The sequence below is a fragment of the Schistocerca americana genome, chromosome 1 (genome assembly GCF_021461395.2).
Source record: "Schistocerca americana isolate TAMUIC-IGC-003095 chromosome 1, iqSchAmer2.1, whole genome shotgun sequence".
NCBI lineage: Eukaryota > Metazoa > Arthropoda > Insecta > Orthoptera > Acrididae > Schistocerca > Schistocerca americana.
This window is the reverse complement of record NC_060119.1, coordinates 872,452,441-872,468,331: the sequence shown is the minus strand read 5'-3', so window position 1 is coordinate 872,468,331 and position 15,891 is coordinate 872,452,441. Positions and strand designations below refer to the sequence as shown.

At 37.6% G+C, this 15,891-nt stretch overlaps 1 protein-coding gene across 2 annotated transcripts in view; it reads left to right on the top strand.

Moving 5' to 3' along the window:
* LOC124614017 (beta-glucuronidase-like) overlaps positions 1–15,891 on the top strand; it is a 120,129-nt gene that overhangs the window by 40,566 nt on the left and 63,672 nt on the right. For both annotated transcript variants that reach the window (XM_047142841.1, XM_047142833.1), the window contains exon 4: positions 10,520–10,686. In XM_047142841.1, the coding sequence (XP_046998797.1) occupies positions 10,520–10,686 (167 nt within the window). The remainder of the gene's footprint in view (positions 1–10,519; positions 10,687–15,891) is intronic.

Here is a 15,891-nt window from a genome sequence, read left to right as displayed (position 1 = left end):
AACAAAACAACATTGCCTCCAGCACCTCTTCTGAGCTCGTGACCATATCAGTCAAACCCTAGATGACTGGAAAACCATAGCCTGGTTAGATGAGTCCCAATTTCAGTCAATAAGAGCTGATGGTAGGGTTCAAGTGTGTCACAGACCCAATGAAGTCATGGACCCAAGTTGTCAACAAGGAATTTTTATGGATGACAATGTACCAAGTCATCAAGTCTCAATTGTTCACAACTGAAGAACATTCTGGACAATTCAAGTGAATGATTTGGTCACCCTGATCATCTGACAGGAATCTCATCGAATATTTATGGGACATGACTGAGAGATCAGTTTGTGCACAAAATTCTGCACTGGCAAGACTTTTGCAATTATGGATGGCTATAGAGACAGCATGGTTCAATATTTCTGCAAGGTATTTCCAATGACTTGTTGAGTCCATAGCACGTCAATTTTCTGCACTATGCCAGACAAAAGGAGGTCCAACATGATATTAGGAGGTATCCCATGACTCTTGTCATTATAGCCCAGTCAGCAAAGACCAAAAAATGTCATCTGGGGAATATATTGATGTACTCACAAACTTTTGTACAGGAGTAGGTGGGAGTGTCACAAACAACATACTAAAAATTCTGACCAGTGGGTTGTGAGCATGGATAGATGGTGTGTGCAAATGTCACTTTTTTGTGTTTTTCTTGACTGTCTCAAAAACTGTAGCTTCTAGCAAAATGAATTCTTAGTACAAAATTAAACTACATTAAATTTCCTACAAAAACAGGTCCCATCCATTTTCCCTGTAAGACTAATAGTTTCTGCATTGCAGTGATGGCAAAATTGCAGATTATTAAAAACAGTATTTAAATGGTATAAAATTAACATTTATTGTTAAGTGTAGCGAGCTAAGAACAAATATTATATATGTATACCACATCTAAATACAGCACAATGGTACTAGGGGGTAAACTGTGGTCTGGGATTGTAACAGGGTGGAAAGTTGGGGATAGATGTTAGAAGTGTGAGGGAAGGTAGATCACCAAATTGTGGTTGCATACTTCCCTCCTTCATAGATGTGGAAAATAAAGAGTGAGCAGGTGATTCCCAATGCTCTGTACAGCACTATGTCACAAAAAGCAGCTACAGGTTTCTCACGAGTGTTTTAACAATACATTTAATACAGATGTGAGTTGCTAACAATACAAACACAAGATAAGCATATGGACAGATTCTATGTAAATCTGTGTACACTGTTCGGCACTGCTACAGGGGAAATTGATTCTTAGTCATCGTCTATGGCAGTCATAGCTTTCTTCTGGGACAGGTGACTTCTTCCACCATGACACTGCTTGCTTTTCTGTTTATAGACAGATTATATTTCCTCAATATTTCCTGTCCAGTTCTCCTATGTAAGTAGACAAAATAACTTCACTGAGATTGTGTTTATAGTGGAGTTATTTTCAATTTATTAAGTGAGTACTTATTTGCAGTTGTTAAGTGAGCTTTTATGTCAAATACATTGCTATAAAGAATGGTTGAGAAGTGCCTAATTAGTAAGTGTGATGTTGTTCAGTGACACATGTAACACTGGCAGGAAAGGGATCAGATTGTTAAAAGTGGCATATTGCTCCTGTCTGTCATTGACAGCATATTGTAAAGTCACGTAACAATGTTGTAGTCACTTGGTGGTGAATTAATTAATGACCAGAAACTTACTGTACTTCTCTCCCATTAATAGTGTTACCAGTAGACTTCATAAACCTTTCCATTCAGGAACTGCTGGCACTCGCAGAGTAGACTGCACTGAGTAGAACTACTTACCATTGTCTTCAACATTTCACTAACCCAAGCTAGTGTATTCAGGTTATGAAAAAACATTGCACCCCTTCTTTCAGAAGTACCAACAGTTGACTAAATTTCTTCAAAGACTCTTTCCAGTAACATAAATGATTGTATTTACCAACGAGACCACATCTCATATGAAAATTTCTTCATTGATGTTTTTGTATCTTATTTAGATGGAATTATATTCACATTTCTGCTGCATTTATATATGATATCCATTTAGTCTGCCTAGTTGAGAAGGGGCTGTCTTTTAATTTTACAGTAAATTGTCTTCAGCATGTAAGGGTTTTTTTTCCTAATGCAAATAGCTCACCAACTTGATAAAATTTAGTCAACCACAGATATTCTTTAACAGTTATGTTGTGTAACATTAAGATATATCACTTTCAACTACTTTATATTATATGTCAATCAATAACTGGCAAGAAATTGCAAGAATTATTACAGTTCTAAATTTCCACATTCACTTTAACATCAAACTTCTCTTCAATCTAAAATGATAATTGGGAAGTCTCACAGATATGTATGCAAGGTGAAGTCTGTGTGAAGATATCAGTTACTTGAATGACAGCCAAGATCAGATCTGAAGTCAAGTAATCAAACAAAACTATTCTCATCATTGTTCAGAATTCATCACTTTAGAAAAAGTTACTCCTTTCAGTGACATAACAGTACCCAAACCTAATTTAGGCACTTTTCACAATTTGGAAACAACTTTTTCAGTGTTCAATTGCGCATGAATTCACAAAATTGTCTTGTCCATTAATAACTTCAAAATTGGTCGCAGTAGTCACCACCAGATTATAGTAGATACATCCTTCCAGTATAGCATCAGTCAGATCCTTTTAAAGATTACCTTACAAGAAGTCCAAATTCAGTAACTTCATTATAGTTCAGCATTACAATTACTATGCTAATCATTAGATGTAGTTGACCCACGTATAGTTAACATTCAGTTTATTTTACAAACATTGATGACTTACAATGGTCACACAAGCCCAAGACGTTACATAGAACTGATACAGTTTCATACATTCATTTCAAACATTAATTTTTAACATTGTACAAAGGTGATGCTGACAATGCCAATCTGATGTTCTCACCACCGTGGACCATCAGCACTCTCATTATTAGTGACCTGCACTGCCGATTTGCTGTATTGGTGGAACACCAATGGAACATCTGCCAGGATCTCCTCCATGCAACATGAAACAGGCACAAAACACTAACATTTCAGTATACTCCTCAGTCTTTGGGAGAGCTATTGTTGGGGTGGTGCATTTGATACCCTCAAGTTGTGAAAACTATTCCAGATATTGATAGTGGAGACAATGAAATCAACACTGTAAAATATATATTCACAGTATGTTACACTTGTGGAAGGCTCTTCAGTGTGGTAGACAGCTGCAGCTGTTGAGCTTTTTCCCACAACATCTCATTTAACAACTGCAAAGAAGTAATCATTTAATAAACTGAATATAGTTCCACAGTACAAATACAAGGTCAGTAAAGTACTTTGTCTACTCACATAAGAGAACTGGATAGGAAATGCTGAAGTATATAGTATGTCTCTAAACTGAAAAGTGAGCAGCACTCACATTTGGTGAAGTTGCCTTTCCTGGAGGAATGCTACAGCTGCCATACAGGATGAATAATAATCAATTTCCCTCTAGCATAGTGAAACAATGTGCAGAGAGGAAAGCAGATTTTGTACATATGCATTTCTTGTGTTAATATTATTAATAATTCATATCAATATTCCATGGAGCATTAACACACTCTGTGGAAATTAGACACCCCCAGGCCTCTCTGCAAACTGCTTTGACAGTGATGCATAATGCAAACTATTGAAGGATCATTATAACTTTGTGAAACACCCTGCAGTGCTTTTTGTGATGCAGTACAGCACAAAGAATGGGGCACTGCCTACTCACTCTTCTTTTTGCAGGCCTATGAAGGAGAGGAGCACATGATCACAACCCAATGACCTACCTTCCCTCCTGCTTCTAACCTCCACCTCTACCTTTCCACCTTATTACACCCCCAGAACACAATTATCCCTTAATACCGTTTTACTGCAGGTAGATGTGTTACAACATTTACTATTTGTTCTTAACTCACATTATTTAACAATATAAATTAATTTTATACCATTAAAACAATATTTCTAATAATCGGCATTTTTTCCATCACCTGCAATATGGAAACTATTAGTCCTACAGGAAAAATCAGTAGGATCTATTTGTAGGAAATTTAATGTAGTTTAATTTTGTACTGGAAAACAGCTTTGCTAGAAGTCACAATTTTTGAGATAGTCAAGAAAAACTCACACACCACCTATCAGGATTTTTAGTATGATATTCATTACACTCCCCTCTACCATTGTACAAAAATTTGCATCTACACATATTTGTCCCATCATTTACCTTTGTCAACTGGACTATAGTAACTTTTTAGTACAACTGAGATTCCAGCAGCTTTTCTCAGCTTCCTTTCTAACTTACCAGATTAAATTTAGCCAGCACAAGTGTGATTAACATGAAGCAGTGTAGTGACAGTTTACTGTTAATACAGCACACAGATGAAGTTTCTGCAATTTTATCAATGTACACTTTGATTCACTCCACATACTTGAATGTTCTTCTTCTTGATGGGATCTACAGAACATTAAGAATGCAGAAATACAAAGTTGTCCATTGCTATTGTCATCATTTTCACTTCCTAAAACATGTTCGCTTATTCTTGAGAGCTTCCCCATCTCCACCTTTATATACAGGCACTACCTTACTTCTTTTTAGGTGTTCAGGGAATATTCATTCTTCCATAGCTGAATTCTCAAGAAACGTCAGTGATCACATCAACCCCGTTTAATTATCATACTAAATATATTATCTAGTCACTCAGATTACGCAATATTATTGTTATTTGTGTTTAATTTGCTGGGAACATGAAAAGACATCCAGTCAGACAGGGGATGATATTTGGGCTTTCTTTCCTATACATTTGCTAGGATTTATGGATTTGTCTACTATCTCAACATAATGCTGATTAAAAAGATAACTGACTTAATTTGGATCTCTGAATTATTTTCCTTCTGTCTTCAGTAATAAGTTATCACTGTCTGCCCTACTTATGAGTGATTCAAGGATTTTATACAAAGAAAGGCAGTACAAATGGTCACAAGTATGTTTGACACTTGGGGCAGCGTCATGAAATTGCTGAAAAACCTAAACTGCAACACTCTTCAAGGATCTTGAAACTTTCAGCACTGAACAGGAGCATGTAGAGGAACTACGGCTCAAGTTTAAAAGAATAGTTGACCATGCACTAGACACATATATCCCCAGTAACAAAGTTAGCAATTTGAAGGGGGGGGGGGGGGGGGGGCAGCTCTCCATGGTACACAGTCACCGTAAAGAAATTTCTAAAGAAACAGAGACTACTGCACAATAAGTGTAAAACTAAGAATACGGCTATACATAGAGAGAAACTAAAAGAAATGCATCTGGCTGTTGAGAGAGCAATGCATGAAGCCTTCAATTACTACTGTAGCAGTTCTGTCAAACGATTTTTCACCAAACCCAAAGAAATTCTATTCACATGTAAAGGCTGTTAGTGGCACCAAAGTTAGTGTCCAGTCACTCACGAATGAGACAAGAACTGAAACTGAGAGTAGCAAAGCAAAACCTGAAATGCTTAACTCCATTTGCAAATGTTCCTTTACAAACAAACACCAGGAGAATTGTTCCAGTTTAATACATGTACCACTTAAAAGGTGATGAAATATAGTGAGATGGCAAAAGTCATAGGATATTGATATGCACATATACAGAAGGCAGTAATAACATGTACACAAGGTATAAAAGGGCAGTGTATTTGTGGAGCTGTCATTTTTACTCATGTGACTCACGTGAAAAGGTTTCCAATGTGATTATCGCCACTCAGTGGGAATTAACAGACTTAGAATATGGAATGGTAGTTGGAGCTAGACACAGGAGACATTCCATTTTGGAAATCTTTAGGGAATTCAGCATTCTGAGATCCACAGTGTCAAGAGTGTACCGAGAATACCAAATTTAAGGCATTACTTCTCAAAATGGACAATGCAGTGGCCGACAGCCTTCACTTAATGACTAAGAGCAGCAGCATTTGTGTACAGTCGTCAGTGCTAACAGATAAGCAACACTGCATAAAATAACTGCAGAAATCAATGTGGGACACAAATGAATGTATCTGTATGGACAGTGCAGTGAAATGTGGCATTAATGGGTATGGTAGCAGATGACCCGCATGCATGCCTTTCCTAACAGCATAACATCACCTACAGCACCTTTGAAGGGGTTGTGACAATATTGCTTGGACCCTAGATGACTGGAAAACAATGGCTGGTCAGATGAGTCCCGATTTCAGTTGGTAAGAGCTGATGGCAGGGTTTGAGTGTGATGCAGACTCCATCTAGCCATGGAACCAAGTTGTCAACATGGCACTATACAAGCTGGTGGTGGGTCCACAATGGTGTGGTGTGTGTTTCCATGTAATGGACTGGATTCCAATCATTGATTGGAAATTGTTATGTTCAGATACTTGGAGACCATTTGCAGCCATTCATGGACTTCATGTTCACAAACTATGATGTCATGTCACTGGCCCAGAATTGTTCGTCATGGTTTGAGGAACATACTGGTCAATTCAGCAAACATGAAACTTCCTGGCAGATTAAAACTGTGTGCTGGACTGAGACTTGAACTCGGGACCTTTGCCTTTCGCAGGCAAGTGGTGTGAAGACGGGTCATGAGTGGTGCTTGGGTAGCTCAGTTGATAGAGTACTTGCCCACAAAAGGCAAAGGTCCCGAGTTCAAATCTCGGTCCGACACACAGTTTTAATCTGCCAGGAAGTTTCATATCAGTGCACACTCTTCTGCAGAGTGAAAATCTCATTCTGGAATTCAGCAAACAATTTAGCTACCCAGATCACCCAACATGAATTCCATCAAACATTAATGGGATGTAATAGAGAGATCAGTTCGTTCACAACATCCTACACCAGCAACACTTTCACAGTTATGGCCTATGGATGGCTATAGGGGCAGCACGGCTCAGTATTTGTGCAGGGGCTTCCAGCGACTTGTTGAGTCCGTGCTATGTTGATTTGCTGCACTATGGTGGGCAAAAGGAGGTCTGACACGAGGCTAGCAGGTATGCCATGAATTGGTCACCTCAGTGTAAGTATTAGTGTCAGTTGTGTTGGGAAACAGATGAAATCATTAAAATTGAACAAAGCTCCAAGATACAATGAAATTCCTGTCAGATTACACAGTGAATTTGTAGCTGAATTAGCCTTATCTTTTAAGTACAGTCTATCGCAGATCCCTTGAACAAAAACAGTGTCCAATAGTTGGAAGAAAGCACAAGTCATGTCCATTTAAAAGAAGAACTCACATATACACATGTGACATACTGAAAGCTTTGGATCAAGGCAGTCAGATAGATGCAGTATTGTCTGATTTCTGGTAAGCATTTGACTCAGTACCATATATACGCTTATTGTCAAAAGTACCATCATATGGGGTATCAAGTGTAATTAGTGACTGGATTGAGGATTTTTTGGTAGGGAGGCTGTATCATGTCATTTTGGATGGAGAGTCATTGTCAGATGTAGAAGTGACTCCACGTGTGCCTCAGGGAAGTGTACTGGGACCCTTCCAGTCCATCTTGTATATTAATGGCCTTGCGGACAACGTTAATAGAAATCTCAGAGTTCTTGTATATGATGCAGTTATCTGTAATGAAATAGTGTCTGAAAGAAGCTGCTTAAATATTAATTCAGATCTTGATAAGATTTTTGAGTAGTGCAAATATTGTCAACTTGCTTTAAATGTCCAGAAATGTAAAACTGTGCACTTACCAAAATGAAAACATAATGTTCTATAAATATAATATCATTGAGTCATAATTGGAATCTGTAAACTCACGCTAATACCTGGGTGTGGGAGAGTGCTATTTTTTTCAAGTGTGTGAGACCTATATCAAATAGGACTAACAGGGGATGTTGAACATTTACAGATAACAGCAGCATGAATGGTTGTAGTTTTTTTTACCCATGGGAGAGTGTAACAGAAATACTGAAGAAACTGAGTTGGCAGACTCTTGAAGATAGACTTAAACTACACCCAGAAAGACTACTTATAAAGATTCAGGAACTGGCTTAAATGATGACTCCAGGAACATACTGCAACTTTCTATGTATTGCTCACTTAGGGATTGTGAGGAGGAGATTAGATTACTTACAGCATGTGAATGGAAAGGGGAGAAGTACTAATAATTGGTATAATGGGACATACCCTCTGCATGCCCTTCACAGTTGTTTGAAGAGTATAGATGTAGACAGATGTCAACCATGCCACAAAAGCCTACCAACAATGTTTCAAAAACCAGTATTAAATGAGAAATCAAGGAATATACCACTGCCTCTTACATGTGGCATGACTCCTACAGGGACAGCAGTGATAAGATAGGCTAATTACAGCACACAGAGGCACTTCAGCAGGCATTCGTTTTATTCTCCATACATAAATGAATAGGCAAGAAACCTTAATACATGGTGAAATCAGATGTACTCTTTGCTATGTGTTACACAGTAGTTTGAAGAGTAAGGATGTAATATAGATCTAGATCAAAAGGTGGAAAGCTAACAGCACAGTTTCAAAACACATGACTATAATAGCAGAGTAGATGCACAGCTTTAGATCTGTTTCAGCACCACAGAAAACTACATCTAGATCTGGGTTCCATCTAATCAGTGATAATACCTAGTCACATGTGGCTGGCCTGCTAGGTGAGTGCCTGCAAAATGAGGACACCATGCATATAGAGAGACCAGTTCACCATAAATGAATGTGTTGGGTATGCACTGGACCAGTGGATTAAAATTCAGACATTGGCATAATTGACGATAACCGACATCCAGCAGGCACTTGTCCTGCAGTAGAATAGATTTCTGAACACCATGTAGAATTTCTCAGTCCATAGTATGGAAAAACACTCTGCATATCACACTACAGTGTAACAGGATCACACCATGCAATAATGTTGTCTGTGCCAGTGGCAGAGGTACATCACACACAGTAACTCCCACCCCTATCCAGTTTTCTAGTGTATCTCATATGCACATCACAATGCCACATATCACAATTTTAACATGGTGTATTTAGTGCAAACATTACTACTATGCCTTGTATAATATCATGAATCACTGATATTTCTCTAATTATGAATATCAGGACATACATCTAGATATATCTTAAGTCCAATGATTAGCTAGTGATATTATTAGACACATAAATTATATTTCTCAATAAAATCAAAATCTTTAAAAGTCTAGTACATGTTCAACATTAAGGAAGTTGCTAAAATCTACATATGATCCATGTGTTATGATTTTATTCACATATTCAATCCAAATGAAACAATAACCTCTTAATAGTGCACAGTACTTGTGATATAATTTTTCATAAGCTCAGCTTTTCTTACATGTGATGATACCATATAAAGTCTGAGAAGAAACTGTCACTATAATTAAATATTGATTGGTTATGTTCTAGGACTGCTAAGAAATTGTTATTTGAGTAAGTGACACATCCTAAGTGCTTAAACTAATCCACCATTGTATTTAAAAGCTGAAATATATAAATTTTCAAATAAATTTTACTTACTTACTTACTTACTCACTGGTCATACCCGACTCGAGAGTCCATTACCGCAGCAACATATTTTCGCCATCTGTCCCTGTCTCGGGCTATTTCCTTCCATTCACCTTCAATACCTAGGTTCCTCAAATCAGCCTTCACATTGTCCTCCCATCTATGCCTCGGTCTCCCCACAGGACGTTTTCCTTGTAGGTGCCCTACCAGTACTCTGCGTGCTGCCCTGTCCTCGTCCATTCGAGCTACGTGACCCACCCATCGCAGCCTACGTGATCTAATAATACTGATTATGTCAGGGCTTGAATAGAGTTCATGAACCGCTTCATTATGCAGCTTTCGCCACTCTCTGCTAATGTCATCCCTTTTTGCTCTGAAAATTTTCCTCAAAATTTTGTTTTCAAATACTCGAAACGGCTTTTCATTTTGCACAGTGAGAGACCAAGTCTCACACCCATACAGCATAACTAGTAGAATAATAGTTTTGTATATTCTAATCTTTAAATTCCTAGACAATATCCGTGATGAAAGTAATCTATTCAGTGAGAAGTAGCACGCATTTCCTGCTCGAAATCTCTTCTTCAGTTCGGATTCAATCTCATTTCTCGAAGCGATGTCCACTCCTAGATACTTAAATGTGTTCACTTTTTCAAACTGCAGGTCTCCAACTCTTAACATTTCCTGATCTACTGCTGTTGGCATTCTACTAGTAACCAGGTATTTAGTTTTGTCTTCACTTATTCTTAGACCTACATCTTCACTAGCCTTGATTAACGCATTCGCATTTGCTGTTACAGATTCTTTGCTATTGCTAATGATGTTTAGATCATCTGCATACCCTAATATCTTAATATTTCCATTTAACTCCACACCCTCTGAATTATCTGCTGCCATTCGTACAATATATTCTAGGAAATAAATTTTACTTGCAGTTATTAAGTAATTGTCAGAGTATATATTTGTATTTTTCTCTTTTCATGTAGTGGGTGAATGGCAACAAGGTGATGGAACATGATATTGGCCATCTACCATTCCAATCTGAAGTCACATCTGTCATTATCTATGGAGGAAACAATCTAGTTACAGTTGCAGTGAGCAATTTGCTTAATAATGTAACTATTCCACAAGGCTCATTTACAACACTGGAGACGTAAGTACAGAAGCCTGTAAAAATAAATAGAACATTATCTTCAGTCAAAAATCACATTTAATTTATATTTAAATGGCAACTACACACATTAAATGATTCCTTCTGTTCTGTATATTTCATCACAAATGTGAATTTTCAAGAATTTTCTGCATCTACACACATACTTCACAAGCCACTGTATAGCAAATGGTACCCCATACCACTACTATTCATTTCCTTTCCTGCACCATTTGCAGATAGAGTGAGGGAAATATGACAGTTTATATGTCTCCATATGAGTCCTCACTTCTTGAATCTTATCCTAATTTGTCCTTACACAGACTTTATGTTAACGGTAGTAAGATTGTTCTTCAGTCAACTTCAAATGCTAGTTCTCTAAATTTTCTCAGTTGTCTTCCCTCCAGTGATTTCAATTTGAGTTCTTGAAGCATCTCCATAACATGTGCATGTTGTTTGAACCTACCAGTAACAATTCTGAAAGTATAAAGCATAACTCTGAGCAAATAGGCTACATTATCACAGAGACTTATCTGTAACAAGCTATTTATTATGGTGTATTAACAGTCAGCTAGAACAAAACTGCTGTATTCTGTTTATGCTTACACATAAAGTAGTATAAATGAATGTAACATTGTTACTGGGGAAAAAGAGAAAAAACTGCTGCTTCATTAGCTATTTGAAACAGCTGCTGATTATCTGTTACAAAGAGTTAAATATTTAAAAGAACAAAACACACACACACACACACACACACACACACACACACACACACTGTATGGCACCACCATATAAAAACATATGCTTATTTGAATGCAATGTTGTGTCAAAATTTCAAAGCTATCAGTGAGAATCTTAGAGAGAATTAATATTTTAAACAAATGAACCCATGAATCTACATAAATAAATATGTAATTGTTCATTTGTTAAAATCTTAAATCTCCAAAACAATGATTGGTGTCAGAGAGAATGGGGAATAGTAGATGGACAGAGGGTTGGATGGAAATGAACACAGAAAGTGGAAAAGAGGAGATGGACAGAGACAAGAGGGAGAAGGAGATTAGGTTGTATATCCAGTTCCTATTCATATTACAAATGTGTGTTTTCTCTTTTCTTTCTTTTAGATTTAACCATACTAAGCCATAGCAACACGTGGCCATGAACAGCTAGTAAGTGTATGAAAAATGAAGACAATTTCTGTACAAAAATAAAATTCCAGTTTAAGATTATTTATTTTAGCACAACAGTCTCAAGCAAATTTCCAGCAGCCATTAGGGAAGAAACTTGGAACCACCTGAAATCCATTTTTGTATCTGTCTTAGTATCTCCTTCGCTAAAAATTTTATTGGTTTCTGTATCTGTAGATACTCTTCAGTTCATTGATAATAGCTGCTAAAGGATATCTAAAATATTTATGTTTTCTTCCTTCTATTATTATTTTGTGTATTTCTTCAATTAAAATTCATTACAACCTTCCATGTGTACAGGTTCATCTATGGTTGACACTACAGTGAAAGCCCTTCAGTAGTCAGACAAAGGCCTGATGATGAAGCAGTGCTTCAAAATGTGTGTTGACAAATAAAATAACAGCTTAAAAACCAAATATATGCCTACAGAACATTTTTAAATTACTTAATGAAGCAGGATATTTCCACCAGAGATGGATACAGGACAACAAAAACCTGAAATGACAGAAAATATTATTACCTAACATATGACAAGAGATTAGTATTGAATGCTTCCATCATGTACAGTAATTCATGGTCCACATCCGCTTGTGATGCTTTCCTATAGGCTACTCCACATTTTTGGTCACTTTGTTCCAGTGCTACACCAATCTGATATGCAGTTTCTTAAGGGTCAGATGTGGTAATATCATCTACAAAGCACATCTCTTAAGAAGCATCCCACATATTCTTTATAGAATACAATTTCATAGAATGTGCAGGCCATCAGGTTTAGGCAAAATCTTCACACCCAGTATCTCAGAAACTCAGTCTCTTCTGCTGGCAGGAGCAATATCTATGGAGACAATGTCAGAACCCACCACACCATGGAAAAGCCAAAGACATTCACCCACTGTATGACAGCAATACCATTCTGCTGTAGCCACCTCTGCTGTAAAGCTGTACTGCACTTTGCGGAGGTTTGCAAAATATGGATGTAGATGTAGACGTACACCATTATTACTGCATTGATTACACTACATGCAGCCAAATGAAGTTGCTCACTCTGTCACACAGGACGCCTCTTAGCCCAAAAGGTCTGGCCATTCACAGAGGGCGAGATTACTGAAAACTCCAACATTAGGCATTTAATGGGGCCCATTACGGATATGGCTGCAAAGGAGAGGATGGAATCCAATGTGCTCTCTGTGTGCATACCAGGAGGAGTCATTCCAGATGTGGAATGGGTGCTTCCAGATGCCATGAAGAGCACAGGGTACAGCCAACTGCAGGTGATGCCTCATGTTGGTACTAATGATGTGTTTCACGTTGTATCACAACAAATTCTCTTTGGTTTTGGGCTGCTAACTGAAGTAGTAAAAACTGCCAATCTCGATTGCAAGATGAAAGTAGAACTCAGCATCTGTAGCATTATTGACTGAACTGACTGTGGTCCTTCAGTACAGAGTGGAATGGAATGTCTGAATCAGAGACTCAAATGGTTCTGCAACTTTGTAGATGGCAGATTCCTTGACTTGCACCATAGTGTGATGGGTTTTCATATTCCACTTATTACATCAGGGACCCACTACACGCAGGCAGTGGCTCCACAGGTAGTGGGGGCTGTGTGTGTCGGGGGGGGGGGGGGGGGGGGTGTAGATTAGAGGGTCTTGGGAAAGTGAAGAAAGGGCTTCAGTTTCAGAATCGCAGGATGAGGGTAGACATAGTAACAATCAGTATTGCAGTTGTAAACTGTCGTAGCTCTCCTGTATAAGAACCAGAGCTCAAAGTGCTAATAGAAAGCACTGAATCTAAAGTTTTATGGGTATGGAAAGCTGGCTAAAGCTGGAAACAATTTCAGCCAAAATTTTTACAAAGGGTCTAACTGCATTCAGAAAGGATTAAATACTGTTGGTGGTGGAGTGTTTACTGCTGTTAAAAGTAGCTTAACTTGTATTGAAATTTGAAGTAGGTGGTTCCTGTGGGTTATTATGGGTAGAGGTTATACTTGACAACCAGAATAAACTAATAATTGGTTCCTTTTTTGACCCTCTGACACAGATGACACAGTTTCTGAGTAGTTAAAAAAAACTTGAGTCTCATTTCCAATAGGTACCCCATTCCTACAACTATAGTTGACAGTGACTTCAATCAACCCTTGATATGTGGTTAAAATACAAATTTAAATTCAGTGGTAGGTAAAAAACATCATCTTAAATCGAACTGAATGCCTTCCTAGAAAATTATTTTGAACAGTTAGTTCAGTAGTCAACCTTAGGTGTAAATGATTGCAAAAACATACTTTACCTCTTAGCAACAAATAATTCTGACCAAATAGGGAGCATTATGACAAGTATTGGGTACAAAGTTCTTGTAGCTAAACTGGATACCATAACAACCAAACCCACCAAAAAAAAAGCACAAAATACATCTATTAAGAAAGCAGATAAAAAAATTTTCTTGCTACCTGCCTAAGAGATGCTCTACACTCCTACCAATCTGATTGTGTAAGCATAGACCAGATGTGGTTCAAATTCAGAGAAATAGTATTGGTGGCAATTGAGAGGTTCTGTACCAAATACAGTAATAAGAGATGGTACTGATCCCCCATGGCACACAAAACAGGTCAGAATACTGTTGCAAAAGCAACACAAAAATAAAGCTTACCAAATTTAAAACACAAAATCCTCAAGATTAGTGAAGTTTTACTGAAGCTTGAAATTTAGCAGAAACTTCATTGCAAGATGCTGTTAATAGTTTCCACAATGAAACTCTGTCTTGAAATCTGCGGGAAAACCCAGAGAGATTTTGGTTGTATGAAAAGTACACCAGTGGCAAGATTCAATTACTACCTTCACTGTGTGATAGCAATGGTGATGTTATTGATGAGAGTGCCATTAAAGTAGAGTTGTTAAACATGGTTTTCCAAAATTCCTTCACAGAAGAAGATGAAATAAATATTCCAGAATTAGAATCAAGAATAACTGCCAACATGAGTAACTTAAGAAGTACTTATCCTTGGTGTAGGTAAGCAGCTTAAAACACTTAAGAAGACAAGGTATCCAGTCCACATTATATACCAGTATGGTTTCTTTCAGAGTATGCTGATACTATAGCTCCTTACTTATCAATCACATACAACCACTCACTGGTAGAAAGATCCATACCCAAAGAATGGAAAGTTGTACAAGTCACACCAACACCCAAGAAAGGAAATAAGAGTAATCTGCTGTATTACAGATCCCAATCACTAACATCGATTTCCAGTAGTGCTGTCAACAGAGGATGTCAAATTGAGTCCATACTTTTAGATTTCCAGAACACTTTTGACAGCATTCATCACAAGTGACTTCTAATCAAATTGCACGCCTATGGTGTATCATCTGCGTTGTGTGACTGGATTCTTGGTTTCCTGTCAGAAAGCTTACAGTTCATAACAACTGATTGAAAATCACTGATCTAAACATAAGTAATATCTGGCATCCCCAAGGAAGTGTTGCAGGCCCTCTGCTGTTCCTGATATACGTAAATGATTTAGGAGACAATCTGAGCAGGCCTCTTGGATTGTTTGCAGATGACACTGTCATTTACTGTCTCATAAAATCGTCAGATGATCAAAATAAATTGAAAAATGATTTAGAGAAGATATCTGTATGGTGCAAAAAGTGGCAATTGAGTCTAAATAATGAAAAGTGTGAAGTCATCCACATGAGTAGTAAAAGGAACCACTACATTTTGGTTAGATGATAAATCCCACAAAAGGCTGTAAACTCAACTAAATACTTAGGGATTACAATTACAAATAACTTAAGCTGGAGCAATCACATAGATAATACTGTAGGGAAAGCAAATCAAAGACTTTGATTTTTTTGGCAGAATGCTTAGAAAATGTTAGAGACTGCATACACTGTGCTTGTCCACCCTCTTCTAGAATATTGCTGTGCAGTGTGGGAGCCACATCAGATAACATTGATGTAGGATACTGATAAAATTCAAAGAATGGCAACTTGTTTTGTATTATTAGAAAATAAGGTAGAGAGTG